Here is a 15,636-nt window from a genome sequence, read left to right as displayed (position 1 = left end):
TTTCCACACGTTGCTGTTTCCCGTTGTGCATTGATACGGTTTTCTGGACTGCACCCTTTTATAGTATCATCAATCCCAGCAGTTCGAATGCCAAGCATATGTTTAAGGGTGGCATATACTCTGAAGATTCCCATACTTCCTGCCTCTTTCTATCTTTCTGATAGCCGCCCAGATAGAATCCTGAATGCTTGTTGCCCTTTGACTGGCCTTTTCATGGAATGAGGGATCCTGGAAACTCTCAGCTTCTCTGAAGGTCCGCAGTGGACTCCAGCTGCTCCTCACACTTTGAAATGCTGAGCCCAAGCTAAAGCTGCTGGAAACTCTTCCTGAGAAGGGGGGAGAAAAATCACAGCATTTCCAAAGTACGTGGATAAGCACGCAAAATGTCATAACAGTCATGGCCATGGGCCAGGTGCTGAAAAGTGGGGCTAGTGTAGATAGGCTAGTGTAGAATCAATGGGCTGAAGGGCCTCTTCTGTGCTAATTGACTCTATAACTCTCTCCCTCTCAATGACAAGGTAGCTTCTGTGTCTTGATGTTCCCACATGGTGCGGGAATTGCAAACATGAGGTCTCATGTGCCCATCTCTAACTGATTCTATTCCCTCTTTGATAATCTGCTTAAAACGTTCATTATACACTTTAAATTTTTTTCGTGAAAACTGTTAAAGAATTATTTAGTCTCTCGCTAATAAAGAAAGACATTTTAGAGATATTACATATAACTGAAAACACCCTGTGTTAAACTTAATCAATACAGTATTAAAAAATTCTCCTTCAATGCTGTGAATAAAATCTGATGGCCACTTGTGTCACTTTTCACTTTGAGCAGTCTACAGTGTCCAACACATTGGATGAGGAACAAAAGCAGAAATTTCTGGGGAAACACATAAAACAGAGTTCATATTGAGATGTGTGGTGTGTTTCAAATAAATAATTGACAGTGTCATTTTGCAGAGGTAAGATTGTTTTATTATCTTATGCAAAATAACTGTAAAGAAAGACAACAGCACCCAGACAAAGGAATAAATTAGCATTTACTATGTAGCGTAGGCAAGGTTCTTCATACAGTGAACCAATATAATGGGCTTCAGTGTCAACAAAAGACATATGCATTTGTTTTTCTTCCATACCAAGGAACCACAACAAAATGCTCAATAACTTTGCTTTCATTGTCTTTTTACCTGCAAAAGATAAGCATGACTGCCATTAATTTTAAAATTTTACAATCCATGTTCTGATCCTTAAATTCATATTTTAAACTTGTCATCTCTATTCATTCCATCCATGCTACCTCCAGCAATTATCCTGCCTCTTTTAACTCATTCACCTCCTTCCCCACTTACCCATTGAAACAATGGCCAGTTGCAGAAGGAACGCTCAGTCCTGAAATGCTCTGTACCTCCCAAAACCGTGACAGTTCAGTGATGGAATTAAACTAAGGGAACTGCTACATTTTCCCTTTCATGTCGACATTGGAAGCATATTCATCAATGGCCTTTCTTTAAATGGTCTGCGTTCATCCTATGGATCATCCACTGTTCAACCCGAGCCAATGTTTGACACTTACGTCATATGGCCTTCTTGTATCTGATCTTTACAACTCCAACTCCTCACACAACTACATCGGTTTTTGTATTTCACAGAATGTGGACATTGCTAGATAGGTCAGCAATTAAAGTCTATCTTTGACTGCCCTGGAGCTGGCTTCTTGACCTGCTGTTGAGGAGGGAATTTGAGGATTGCGACCCGGCAATACTGGGATATAAGTCCCAGTCATGATGGTGTGGTGCTTTACAATATTATAAACTTCAGGACTTTAATAACAGTTCATAGATTGAAAGAATCAAAGATGAACTGTTAGGGACAGAAAGACGTAGCAATAACTCTGTCTGGAATCAACTATTAAAGGACAAGGACAAACTTACGCAGGAATTGAAAGCAATTAGCCACGTCTGGGAAAAATCGGATTTCAGATTACGTGGACAAGCTGCTTTGACACCTGTTTGATAAGCATGTATACTGGTACATTTCATGGCCGTAAAGGACAAGGATTGCCCTGCAGAAGAATTTAAGGAGTTAATCCGAGGAAAGTTGTGTCTTCGAGCAGACAGTTGAGGCCAAATATAATAAGGAACAAGGAAGCTACTTTCTACAAGAAGACAAGTTGCAGTCTTGCTGTAATTTGGATGAAAGGATTTTAAAAGAATCATCACAGGTCTGAAGGACAAAAATCTGTATAAGAATTGAACACCAGAGCACACCCTTGAGCAGAGCTTCAAAGAACAATACTGACTGCACAAGGATCGAACCCCGGATGCTTCTACAGACATATACTGTTAGTGGAATCTGGCCAAGTTCCACCAGTAATCGAGGATAGCCAAGTTGGATTGTGAGGCTTAATGTGTTAACTGGAGGGGTCTATTTTTGGTTGCTATATGTAAAAAAGTTTAAATCATTGTTTCAGTATTTGATTGTCTGTGAGATTTCTGTACTAGAAGCCACATTAAAGGTAATGTGTTGTGATTTACCCCCAATAATTTGGAGAGGAAACTTCAAATATAGGTAAAATTAGATGAGTTTTAAAACAGACCAATCCATTTCAATCAGTGCCCTGTCAGGTATGTTAAGTTAAAATTATTCCAATAGCCAATTGTGTAAAAACAATTTGATTGAACAATGATGTTAAACTAAACAAAATATTACAGTTTGTGGAAATGTGAAATAAAATCAGAAAATGCTGCAAGTGCTTTGAAGGTCAGGCAGCACTTGCGAAGAGAAAGGCAGACCTGTTTTTTAGGTCTGTGACCATTCACCAGAACTATTCCTGTGATCTATTTCCTCAATCTTTCCCATTTAATCTTTCATTGGCAATCCTGACTCTGTGCTTAGCATTATTGAATTCAGCAATTAGAATAAATAATCTAGTTCTTTATATTCTCACAAAACCTTGCGAAATTACCTAAGAACTCTTTCACATATGCTTTTGAAGTGAAGGAGTTTTATGGTTTCTGTGTATTATGTTTGCTTCTGTATTGAAGAGACAGAAAGGAGCCTTAGCACTGGCTTTCCATTTACCCTTTTTGTGGCTCAGTTCTCCAGCATACAATGGAGAGAGGAGTTCCCTGATTAAGTCACTTTGGGTAGAGCCCAGATTCTAATCGTAATGAAATCAACAGCAGTAGTATCCTCCTGTTGTGTGGATGATGCTGTAGTCCTGGTGCTATACAATGAATACAAAGGATGGCCTACCTTTCAAGGAAATGTCAGACTGTTCATTTAAGACACTGTGTGCGTGTGCCATATCTGACCCTTCAGGAACTATACGAACATTCTGCTCATGAGGTTGCAGTTGGTTGTCACGACGTGTGCACCACGTCAAACGAGCGATCTGGGAATGCAGATTGAAAAATAACATCATGCAGTCATTAGTAGAAAACAAAAATTAGTTGAGGGTGAAAATGGATAATATCTGTAGGAGCGACCATTACACAGTCCTTACAGAGTCATTGAGTCATACTGCACTGAAGAGATCTTTCAGCCCATCTAGTCTGTGCTGACTTTTCTACACTAATCCCACTTCCCAACCCTTGAATGTTATGGCATTTCATGTGCTCATCCACGTACTTTTTAAAGGTTGTAATGTTTCACACCTCTACTCTACTCCTCTTCCAGGCATTGAATTCCAGATTCCCACCACTGCCTGGGTGAAATATCATTCCTTAAATCCCCTCAGAACATCCTACCTTTCTCCTTAAAAGTATATATCCTCATTATTCACACTTTGACTAAGGGGAACAGCTGGTCTTTACCCATCCTGTCCATGCCCCTCATAATTTCGTACACCTCAATCTGGTCACCCCTCAACCTTCTCTGATCCAAAGAAAACAACTCAAGCTTATCCAGCCACTCTTCGTAGCTAAACTGTGGCTACATGCACTCCCTCTGTACAGTCACATCCTTCCTATAGTGTGGTGACCAGAACTGCACACAGTACTCTAGCTAGGGCCTAACCAAAGTTCTATACGCTTCCAACATGACCTCCCTGTTCTTGTAATCTCTGCCATAACTGTCCCACATGCTCCTCAACCACTCTATTGATGTGTTCTGCCACCTCAGTTTTTTTTTAGATTCCCTACCATGTGGAAACAGGCCCTTCGGCCCAACAAGTCCACACCACCCCTTGAAGCATCCCACCCAGACCTATTCCCCTACAACCCACACACCCCTGAACGCGATGGTCAATTTAGCATGGCCGATCCACCAAGCCTGCACATCTTTGGATTGTGGGAGGAAACCGGAGCATCCAGAGGAAACCCACACAGGCACAGGGAGAATGTGCAAGTTCTTCTGCTCCTTTACACCCTTCTGTTGTTACTTATTCCAAAGTGCATTACACACACTTTTCAGGGTTAAATTCCATCTGATCTGCCCATCTGACTAAACCATCTTGCTGTAAACTAAGACCTATCTCTTTACTATTAACAGCCTGGCCAATCTTTGTGCCATCTGCAAACTTTCTTATTATCATTTGGCCTATTAAGACTGTAGTGACCCTCTGAAGGACATCACATGCAGATCCCCCGTCCACCATTCCTGTAACCCCACATTTCCCATGGCTAATCCACCTAAACTGCACAACTCTGGACAGCACAGGGCAATTTAGTATGACCAAGCCACCTAATCTGCACATCTTTGGACTGCGGGAAGAAATCAGAGCTCCCAGAGGAAACCCACACAGATACATGGAGAATGTACAAACTTCACACAGACAGTCATCTAAAGCTGGAACTGAGCCCAGGACTGTGGCAGCAGCAGTGCTAACCACAGAGCCACTGTTACATCATTTCCCCCTCATATCCTTATCCATATTGTAATAATAAGGGACCAGCCCTGATCCCTGTGCTATGCTGCTGGACAGCAGCCTCCAGTCACAGCCTCTACCACTGCTCTCTGTCTCCCTCCACCCTACCAATTTTGCATCCATCATGCCATGCTACCCTGGATCCCATGTTATTTTACCTTATTTATCAGTCTCCATGCAGCACTTTCTCAAAGGCTTTGCTGACATCCAAATAAACTACATCAACTGCACTACCCTCATCTACACATCTGGTCACCTTGAAAATTGTTAGGCATGATCTGGTTTTATAACTTCATAGGATGAGGGCATTGCTGACTAAACCAGCATTTATTGCCCATCCCTAGGCCTATTAAGAGTCAACGACATTGCTATGAGACTAGACTCATATGTAGGCCAGACCCGGTAAGGATGGCAGCTTCCTTCTCTAAAGGGCATTAATGATCCAGACAGGTTTTGCCAACAATCGATAGTGGATTCATGGTCATCATTAGATCTTCATTGAATTCAAATTCCTTCAGCTGCCATGGTAGGATTCAAACCCAGGTCTCCAGAACATTACCTGGATTTTTAGATTAACAGCCCAGCGATAATACCACTAGGCCATCAGCTCCCTAGTGATCTCCCTCTGACAGAGCTCGACTGACTGTTCCTGATCCAACCTTGCCTCCAACTGGAGATGAATTGTCTCTTTCAGTGTTTGCTCCACCAGTTTCCTTACAGCTGATGTGAGATTCACTGATCTGTAATTCCCTGGTTTATCTCTACCACCTTCCTTGAAAAGTTGTCCTCCAGTCTTCTGGCATCCCCTTTCTAGCAAGCCAGTCCCTGCGATTTCTTCCATTGCTGTCTGCAGCAGGCTAGGACGTAACTCCTCTGGACTTGAGAATTTACCAACTATTAAAGCTGCTAGAGCCACCAGTGCTTCCTCATTCCTTTTCCAATCGACTCAGGAATCTCACAACCCTCTCACCAGATTTTTACTACATCCTCCTTCTCAATGAAGGCAGATGTGAAGTATTTATTCATCACTCTACTAATATCCATCAGTGCCTCTCTTGATTTGCTCCCTTTGCACTACTAAAATCCTCACCTTTCCTTCTTCCCCAGTCCTGAATATTCCTAGTCATCCAGTCGCTCCTAGATTTCATCCTAAAGGCGCTGTCCTTATTTGCTTTTTGAATGCTGCAGACTCCCCCATAAGTAATTGCTTCCAGTCTACTTTGGACAGAACCGGCCTTATTTGTATAAGATCTGCTTTCCCCCAATCCAAAAACCTTTCTTCAGACTGTCTCCTTCCTTTTCTGTAATAAACTTAAATCATACCATGTAGTGACCATTATCGATAAAATTCTTCCCCACTGCCACTTTGACCAACTGCCGGGGCTTGTTCCCCAGAAGGAAGCCAGCACTGCACCCTTCCTTGTAGAACCTTCTCTTTGAAATGCTGTTGTGAAAGTGTAGCATTTGATAGAGTTTATAGCAAATCTGCTGAAAGTTAGATTAGCCCCTTAGTAAAATAAAGACAGCTCCTGACAATCTGTGCTAACCAAATACTTTTGAGACAAAATTGGGATCTTCTGTACCCTGTAAAGTACTTGAACATACACTGCATTGTTGAAGTGAAGGTAATGCAATGCAGGGAGCCGTGGGTTTGGGTTTTTCCTTGTTTATTGCAGCAGCTGTTTTCAGGAGGTGTTTATATAAAAGGGGTGGCACGGTGGCTCAGTGGTCAGCACTGCTGCCTCACAGCACCAGGGATCCAGGTTTGATTCCACCCTCAGGCAACTGTCTGTGTGGAGTTTGCACATTCTCACCGTGTCTGCGTGGCTTTCCTCTGGGTGCTCCGGTTTCCTCCCACAGTCCAAAGATGTGCAGGCTAGGTGGATAGGCCATGCTAAATTGCCCATAGTGTTCGGGAATGTGAGGATTAGGTGGGTTTATGGGGGAATAAGTGTGGGTGGTATACTCTGAGGTTCAGTGTGGACTTGTTGGGCCAAAGGGCCTGTTTCCACACTGTAGGGATTCTATTAAAAAAGCTTGGCTTGTAGGTGTAAACCCATTGACTGAGCAGGAACAACTTGTGAATCTGATCATCTTCATTTTTATGTTGACATTCAGAAGGCATTGGCACACTTACTGCACCGAGATATATTTTGAACCCTTCTGAGAGTGCAATGGGTGGGGTCAGATCCAGTCATGATGAACCGAAGGGAATTGGGTCATTATCTGAAAAGCAAACATTTACAAGATATTGGGAGACTGGTGAGGGTGAGGGGGTCCCAAATTACCCTTGCAGAGAACCAGTATAGTCACACTGGCCTTTCCTCTGTGCCTTAGCTATTCTATGATAAGAACTTTGAGAAATAAAGTCACTAGTCCTAAGGAACGGTTCAACAAGGCATCTTACAAACACTTACCTGTTCTGGCGATGGAGGTTCAGTAAGGAGACTGATGATGACCACTATAATAAACGTAAGGAGACAGAGGAGGAGAGAAAAGTACAGGAAATGAATGTTTCTGACAATCATCGGCCGTGTATCAGGTTTGCCACATGCTGGCGGGGTGTAAATGAGATCCAAAATCATCCGGGTAATGCCTGCACACATGCCCACAGCAAGGCCCCAGAACGCAGCCTGTGCAGAAAAGTCAGATATTAGCAACTTAGTTCAGCAAACACCAAATGAGATATTCACATGTAAACTACTACAGGAGGTGTTAAAACATCAGGAGTTTGGGAAATAACACCAAGGCTTTGATCAGTGACGGAGTTTCTAATGCAGGAATTGCTAGACCATTCAGCAGATTTAGCAGTATCTCTGGAGAAAGGAATGGAGTGAATGTTTGAGGTGGACGGCCTTTAATGAGAACAGGAATCCAGTGTCCACAGTAATTTGCTTTTCTAAGTGCACAGTCTGGCTGAGATAGATAGTTTATGGTTAATTTTCATCCCTTATGTTAGAACTATTTCCTCATTGGAGATGCTAGTTGACAATCTCCTGAGACCCTCTTCCTCATACAACAGCCACAAAGGTGAATGTTGGTATCTTTAAATGCGATACTGTATTTGTTCTCTAATACCATCAAGATTGAGTCAGAAATGGATATTAATGCTAAAGGTGAAGATGTGTACTGTTGTTGTAAGGAGGCACCATACCACTTTACTGGAAGAATTGTTAAATTGAGTTTGAAAATTAATATTTTCTCCTGCTGCTGAAGCTGTTGTTCTATTTGATCTAAACGTTCCAAATACATTGAATATCATTCAGTTTTCATGTTGGAGCCAAAAGGGGAAATATTGGCTTGACTACAAAAAGCATCACAGTTAATCCCAACCTTTATCATGAGCACTTGTTTAAAACCAGGGTATTGAGATGTATCTCAGGAACACAGCCTTTACTTGGTCCCTTCCTTAAGTATGATGCAGACACCTAAAAGCAGCTCTATTGCTGCCCTTTCCGACCATCTGAGTTTGTCACTGTAATGTTGCAACCAGAACCTAATATAATCACAGAAGCACGTAACTGTTCAAACACAGAATGAAGCCATTCAGCTCAGTGTGCCTTCACATGAGCATCTTCCCCTCTGCAAATTCTTCCTTTTCAAATAACAGTCCAATGAGTGCTTCATTTGGAACTGCCTCCAGCACACTCAGGAAGTATGTACCAGACTATAATCATTTGTTGCACAAATTTGTTCACATTATCATTTGTTCTCATATTGCTTTTGCTTCTTTTACTAATTATGTTAAATTTGAGCCTTGTCATTCTTGATATATTCACAAAATATTTCTCTCTTTATATTGTCCAGTTTTCTTGTGATTTTGAATATGTTAATCAGATCGCTTCTCAGCCTTTCTTTTCCCAAGAAAACAATCTTAACTTCTCCAATTTATTATCAAAACTAAATGTACTGATTGCTGGAACCATTCTCATCAAACTCCTCTGCACTGTTACCTCTTGACTGTCAATCATTATTTAACTAGCACATTTGCTAAACTATGCTGCTACCAGTGCTAGTCTACTTGCCAATCAACCAGCACTCTCTCCTCATACAGTATTAAATGTTGTTGCCCTTTGCATTAGTTATTTCTTGCTGTCCTCCTGAAATGTTGTGTTAATCCCTCCAACAACTCTGCTCTGATGAGCAACCCAGATTTTAATCACTCCACCAATGACAGCAATGCTTTCAGCACACTTGGATTCTAAATTCTGGAATTCCCTTGCAAAACCTTTCCAGTTCTCTCTCTGTCCTCCTTTATGTTTCTTTAAATCAACATTATTGATCATGTTTTTGGCCATCTGGTCAATAGTACCTGATAAGATTCAGTGACTTGTCTGATATTGCGCCTGTGAAGTATGTTATAAATGTTGCTGTGTTAATGTTCTATATAAATGTAAACCACAGAGTCGCAGGTAGACAGGATAGTGAAGAAAGTGTTTGGTATGCTTGCCTTTGTTGGTCAGTGCATTGACTACAGGGGGTGGGAGCTCATGTTGCAGCTATACAGGACATTGGTTAGGCCACTTTTAGAATATTGATTCTGATCACCCTGCTATAGGAAAGATATTGTTAAACTTGAAATGGTGCAGGAAAGATTTACAAAGATGTTGTTAGGGTTGGAAAGTTTGAGCTATATGCCATATGGAGAGGCTGGGGCTATTTTCCCTGGAGCATCGGAAGAACCTGAGGGGTGATGTTATAGAAGTTTATAAAATCATGAGCAGCATTGACAGGGTGAATAGCCAAGGTCTTTTTCCCAGGGTAGGGGAGTCCAAAACTAGACGGCACAGGTTTAAGGTGAGAGGGGAAACATATAAAAAGGACCCAAGGAGCAACTTTTTTACACAAAGGGTGGTGCATGTTTGGAATGAGCTGCCAGAGGAGGTGGTGGAGGCTGGTACAATTACACATTTAAAAGGCATCTGGATGTGTACATGAATAGGAAGGGCTTGGAGAGATAAGGGCCCGGTGCTGGCAAATGGGACAAGATTTATGTAGGGCATTTGGTTGGCACGGAGAAGTTAAACCGAAGGGTCTGTTTCCATGCTGTATATCTCTACAACTCTACGATTCTAGTGCTGTTTCTTCTGAAGTAACAGTTTGATGGATAAACCATGCAGTCCAGATGCCTTTTTGCATTGCAGGGTTTTCATGGCCACTTATACTGTTCAGTGTTGAATCACTTGTGAATCTTGTTGTCTCTGAGGGGTAAACAGATGTGTTCTGTCATTAAAAATGTACTGGTGTGTATCTTGGTTGGGAGAAACTGTGGCAATTGATTTGATGGTTATCCATCAGGCTTCAGCTTGCAAATAAGGGCCTACTATAGGTTTTCCTTATTGCCACAGAAGAAGGAAGAAACAGTGTGAAACAAATGGTGCCTACAAACATACGGTGGGAGCAGAAGTAGGCCATTTGAACCTTCAGCCTGCTCCACTATTCCATTTGAATACGGCCATTCGATTGTGGTTTCATCTCCACACTCGCGTCTTTCTCTGACAACCCTTGATTTAAAAAAAAATTAAAATGAGATCAGAACAAAGAAAGGGACTGATGGTCCACACACTATTTAAGTAGAAAATCCAGCCAGCAGTCAGTTCATTATGCACATGGGACCCTGGGCTGGCTTTATAAGTTTGAGAGTATGGTATGAAAGCCAGGAAGTTATGCTACAGCTAATTAATAGTTTGGTCCTAGCCTATTGGAATGAAGTGAAGATTCTGGAAAAGTTACAGAAAGAATTTAGTCGTTCCAGAGATGAGGGATTATAGATAAATAGATGTACTCGAGAAGCTGTATTTGTTCTTCATAGAGCAGAGAAGGCTAAGAGGAGATTTCATGGTGGAGTTGAAAACCATGAATAATTTCGGTATAACTAATAAGAAAAAAATTTTAGTTGCTGGGATCAGCCTCCCTTTCTGCATTCTGACAGGTGTCCTCTCTTAGAGGGGCACTTGACCCCTGTCTGACCATTTCTTCTGCATCACATACCTTTGCTAAATGCCCTCTCCCCTTTCTCATTGTTTATCCTCCCACTGCTCCGGCCCCTCTTTGTAAATAACACGTTGCAGTCTGACTGCCTTGTGTCTAAGACATAAAGTAAAAAAATTCAGTTGAGATTCTGATATTGACTTTTGCAGAGCTTCCCCAACTTCCAGCCCAGTCCCTTCCAGGAAATGTCTGGAGCATGCTGTCTACTGTCAGGTGAAATATCATTAGCTTCAGAGATCCAACCACATTGAAGCTAGCAAGTTTCAATCAGACTTTGCGGCTCAGATGTTAACCTTGTCTAAGATGCAGTAGAGTCACAGAGTCAAACAGCGCGGAAACAGACCAACTAGTCCATGCCAATCACGTTCCTCAAACTAAACTCGTCCCATTTTCCTACATTTGGCCCACATCCCTCTAAACCGTTCTTATTCATGTACCTATCCAAAAGTCATTTCAATGTTGTAAATGTATCTGCATCTACCACCTCCTCTGGCAGTATGAACCATCCTCTCTATGAAAAAGTTGCCCCTAGGGTTCCTTTTAAATCTTTGTCCTCTCACCTTAAAAAACATACCCCTAGTTTTGAACTCCCCCACCCTAGGGAAAAGACCTTTACTATTCACCTTATTTATGCTCGTCATGATTTTTTAAACCTCTGTAAGGTCACCCCCCCCCCCCAACTTCCTATACTCCAGTGAAAATAATCCCAGCTTTTCCAGCCTCTCCTTATAACTCAAACCCTCCAGTCCCAGCAACAATTAGGGGAAGCAATGCCCTATTGCTAGACTGTTAATTCAGAGACCAAGACAACATTCTGGGTTCAAAACCTGTCATGGCAGATGGTAGAATTTGAATTCAATTTTTAAAAAAAATCTGGAATTAAGAATCTAGTAATAACCACGAATTCATTGACAATTGTTGGAAAAACACATCTGGTTCACTAACGCCTTTTAGGGAAGGAAACTGCCATCCTTATCTGGTCTGGCCTACATGTGACTCCAGATCCACAGCAATGCGGTCGAATCTCAACTGCCTCCTAGGCAACTGGGACGGGCAACAGATGCTGTCTAAAAGCAACACCCTCATCCCATGAATGAATAAACAAAAAAGTATCCTGCTAAATCTTTTTTGAACCTACTCCAATTTACTGACATCCTTCCAATAGCAGGGCAACCAGAAATGTACATAGTACTCCAAAAGTGGCCTCACCAACATCCTGTATAACCTCAACTTGGTCTCTCAACTCCTATGCTCAATGGCCTGAGCAATGAAGGCAAGCATGCTAAATACCTTCTTAACCAGACTGTCTACCTGTGATACAATTTTCAAAGAACTAAGTATCTGAACCCCACAGTGAACGAAATTCTGCTCATTGTTTGGGATCCTTAACAGAGCTACCAAAATAATCCAAGTCTCCTGTTCATTCTCCAAACAAATTCTTCCTTTTTAGGTATGTATAGAATTCTGCTTTCAAAATTACACCACAAATTTAGGTAATACACCTGAGATCATTAAAATTCAGTATTGAGAATAAAGTTCTCTTTTCCACCCTGGTTCTTTTTGCTAATTATCTTAAACTCAACGCCTCTAGTTATTGACTGTGGTGCCAGTGGAAACAGTTTCTGCTGATCTTCAATCAAATCACTGCACTGTTTTGCCATCTCTACTTCATTTCCCCATAACACTGTATGCCATAAGGAAAACAATCCCAGACTTTCTTGTTTTCCCAAGTAACTGAGGCTCACTATACCTCGTTCAGTTCTGATAAATCTCTGTTTCCTCTCTAATGAATAGTCAGAGATGGTTATTCCCATTGGTCTTGCATTATTAGCTAATTTAGGCCAGACTGAAAATTAATCCTGGGACAAACTAGTCTGAAAACAATTTTACCAATTCAGGTATTTGGAAGGCTGCAAAGCAACTCTTAAAGGGAATTATTCACCTTTTCACTGGTTCGTTTCCAAAAGCAGCCCACTACAAAGATCACTGCAATTGGTGGTGTTAGGTTGGAGGTGACTGACTGGATGTATATGAAGAGCTGTCCACCTTGGCTTTTTTGCACCAGAGGAATCCACAAAACAGACACCACCACCAGCATCAGCACAAACAATCTGAAACAAATCAAAAATCACATTCAGCAACGGCACAGGAGCTTCATTTCCATTAAATTTGATTTCCACCAGAATTCCGAATTTTCTTGGGTTGCAGTTCCTGCAGTATCTTGTTCAAATGACCATTCTTTGTGACAGTGAGGTAATGACTAACCAGAGGTTATTGGGTATGATACGCTACACGGAGAAACTTCATTTGTCCTTATTCAACACTCACATGGACAACAATAAAGAGCAGGAATCCCCAAACTTTAGATCAAGTCCTGTGCAGCATGCAATCTGCCACCTGATGGAGAAAGTTTTGCATTTCCCCATTCCTGGACTGGTTCAGCAGAACAAATGCTATTCAATCATTGAGACTAGATCGGCTCTATCGAAAAATAATCCAATTGGTCCTAGTTCCCCATTCTTTCTCCATATGCGTACAATTTTATTGCTTTTCAGTATTTATCCAACTCCTTTATGCAGAGTGCTATTAAATGTGTATTGGCCATCCTATCAAACAGTGCATTTCCAATGCTAACTACTCATTTCTTGAAAATGTTTTTAATTATGCATTTCCTTATACTACCACTGATTCTTTTGCCAAAGGAGCTAAATTTATCCACTCTCATTAACATTTCAGTAACTGGAGGCATTTCAGGCTGGATGTCCAGGACAGGGAGCTAAACTCAACAGACCTGCTTTGATTTAAAAGGCCCATTTGACTCAGTTTTCACTCGTTTAGTACTTGGTCCCTTTAAGGACAAGAGCGGAGGGAGGAGCCATGTGACTTGCTAGTCCAATCAGGGTTGGACAGGGAAATATGTATGAGGCATTCGTGGACTTGCATAGCAGTTGAGGTGGGGAGCTAGGTGTGTAAAGAACATGTAATATACTCTGTAAGTAACTGTTATTTTAGTTTGTATCAAATCATTGTGTCTTAACAGGCACAGCCAAACTTTGAAGTTATTACATTGACAACAACGTCAAGGCCAGCAACTCAAATTGCCAAAAAAAAGGTCAGTCAGGTCCAGCTTGTGAAGAAAGTTCCAGTCACTTGCCTCTTTTTGGAAAATTTGAGCTGTTTAGTCCATCTATAGAAGATTGAGTATAGTGTGTCAAATTCTTCAAACTCTTACATCTGTGTGAGTGAAGTAGAGGGAGTGAAGAAACAAAGGGTGAAGTTGTTACACAGGAGGGCTGGCAGGAAGATTTTAGACTTTGGAAATACATCTTAGAAATTTGGAAGTTGTGGATGGGTGAGTATTGTTATGGGGGGTGGTGGTTGGAGTAAAACTGAGCCTGGCTCAGTGGAATATCTGCTTCAACTCTTTTCATTTATTCTTTCAAGAAATGTGGGCTTCGCTGGCAGGCCAGCATTTATTGCACATCACTGGTTACCCTCGAGATCATTGATGAAGCAGCTAAAGATGTTTGGGCGCAGGGCACTGACCTGAGGAACTCCTGCAGAAATGCCCTGGAGCTGAGATGACTGACCTCCAACAATGACCATGTTCCTATGTGTCAGGTCTGACACCAACCAGTGGAGAGTTTGGCTCCCGATACCCATTGATTTCAGTTTTGCCAGAGCTCGATGATGCCGCACTCGGGTCAAATGCAGCCTTGTTCTCAAGGGCAGTCACTCTCACCTCACCTCTGGAATTCAGCTCTTTTGTCCAGGTTTGAACCGAGGCTGTAATGAGATCAGGAGCTGAGTGGCCCTGGTCGAACCCAAACTGGGCGTCACTGAGCAAGCTCTGCTTGATAGTGCTGTTGATGACACCTTCCATCAGTTTACTGATGATCAAGAGGAGACTGATGGGACGGTAACTGTCTGCATTGGATTTGTCCTGCTTTTTATGCACAGGACATACTTGGGCAATTGTCCATAATGTTAGGTAGATGCTAGTGTTGTAACTGTTCTGGAACAGCTTGGCTGGGGGAGCAACAAGTTCTGTAGTACACGTGTTCAGTGCTATTGCCAGAATGTTGTCAGGACCCATAGCTCTTGCAGTATCCGGTGCCTCCAACTGTTTCTTGATATCACATGGAGTGAATCCACTTGGCTGAAGACTGGTATCTGTGATGCTGGGGACCACTGGAGGAGGCCGAGATGGATCATCCACTTGACATTTCTGACTGAAGGTTGCTGTGAATGCTTAAGCCCTACCTTTTGCACTGATATGCCAGTCTCTTCCATCATTGAACATGGGGCTTTTCGTGGACCCTCTTCCATTGAGTTATTTAATTGCCCAGCACTTTTCATGACTCGATGTGGAAGGACTGCAGAGCTTAGATATGATCCATTGTTGTGAGATCACTCATCTCCGCCTATCACTTACTGCTAATGCTCTTCGGCATGCAAACAGTCCCCTTTGGTAGCTTCACCAGGTTGACACCTCATTTTTAGGTATATCTGGTGCTGTTCCTGGCATGCCAACCTGAAAACTCCTTTGAACTAAGGTTGATCTCTTGGCTTGATGGTAATGGTTGCTTGGGCATATGCCATAAGATTACAGATTATGCTGGAGTGCAGTTCTACTGCTGTTGATGGCCCACAGTGCCTCATGGATGTCCAGTCATGAGTTGTGAGACCTGTTCAAAGTCTGTCCCATTTAGCACAGTGATAGTGCCACCTAACATGATGGAGGATATTCTTAATGTGACCCAGATTAATTCACCCAGAATT

At 42.0% G+C, this 15,636-nt stretch overlaps 1 protein-coding gene and 1 long non-coding RNA gene across 2 annotated transcripts in view; one reads left to right on the top strand and one right to left on the bottom strand.

Annotated features, from left to right (window-relative positions):
* Positions 1-977: 977 nt before the first annotated feature.
* The window catches only part of LOC125462208 (sodium/myo-inositol cotransporter 2-like), a 70,124-nt gene continuing 55,465 nt past the window's right edge, over positions 978-15,636 (bottom strand). The window contains exons 13-16 of the mRNA XM_048551940.2: positions 12,797-12,965; positions 7,281-7,496; positions 3,252-3,390; positions 978-1,183 (exon numbers count right to left, since the gene is read on the bottom strand). Coding sequence (XP_048407897.1) covers positions 978-1,183; positions 3,252-3,390; positions 7,281-7,496; positions 12,797-12,965 — 730 coding nt within the window. The remainder of the gene's footprint in view (positions 1,184-3,251; positions 3,391-7,280; positions 7,497-12,796; positions 12,966-15,636) is intronic.
* LOC132210901 (uncharacterized) overlaps positions 13,764-15,636 on the top strand; it is a 64,802-nt gene continuing 62,929 nt past the window's right edge. Inside the window, exon 1 of the long non-coding RNA XR_009447132.1 lies at positions 13,764-13,846. This is a non-coding gene — a long non-coding RNA (uncharacterized LOC132210901). The remainder of the gene's footprint in view (positions 13,847-15,636) is intronic.

Source organism: Stegostoma tigrinum, chromosome 23 (assembly GCF_030684315.1).
Source record: "Stegostoma tigrinum isolate sSteTig4 chromosome 23, sSteTig4.hap1, whole genome shotgun sequence".
Lineage (NCBI taxonomy): Eukaryota > Metazoa > Chordata > Chondrichthyes > Orectolobiformes > Stegostomatidae > Stegostoma > Stegostoma tigrinum.
This window is presented reverse-complemented; position numbering and strand designations above follow the sequence as displayed.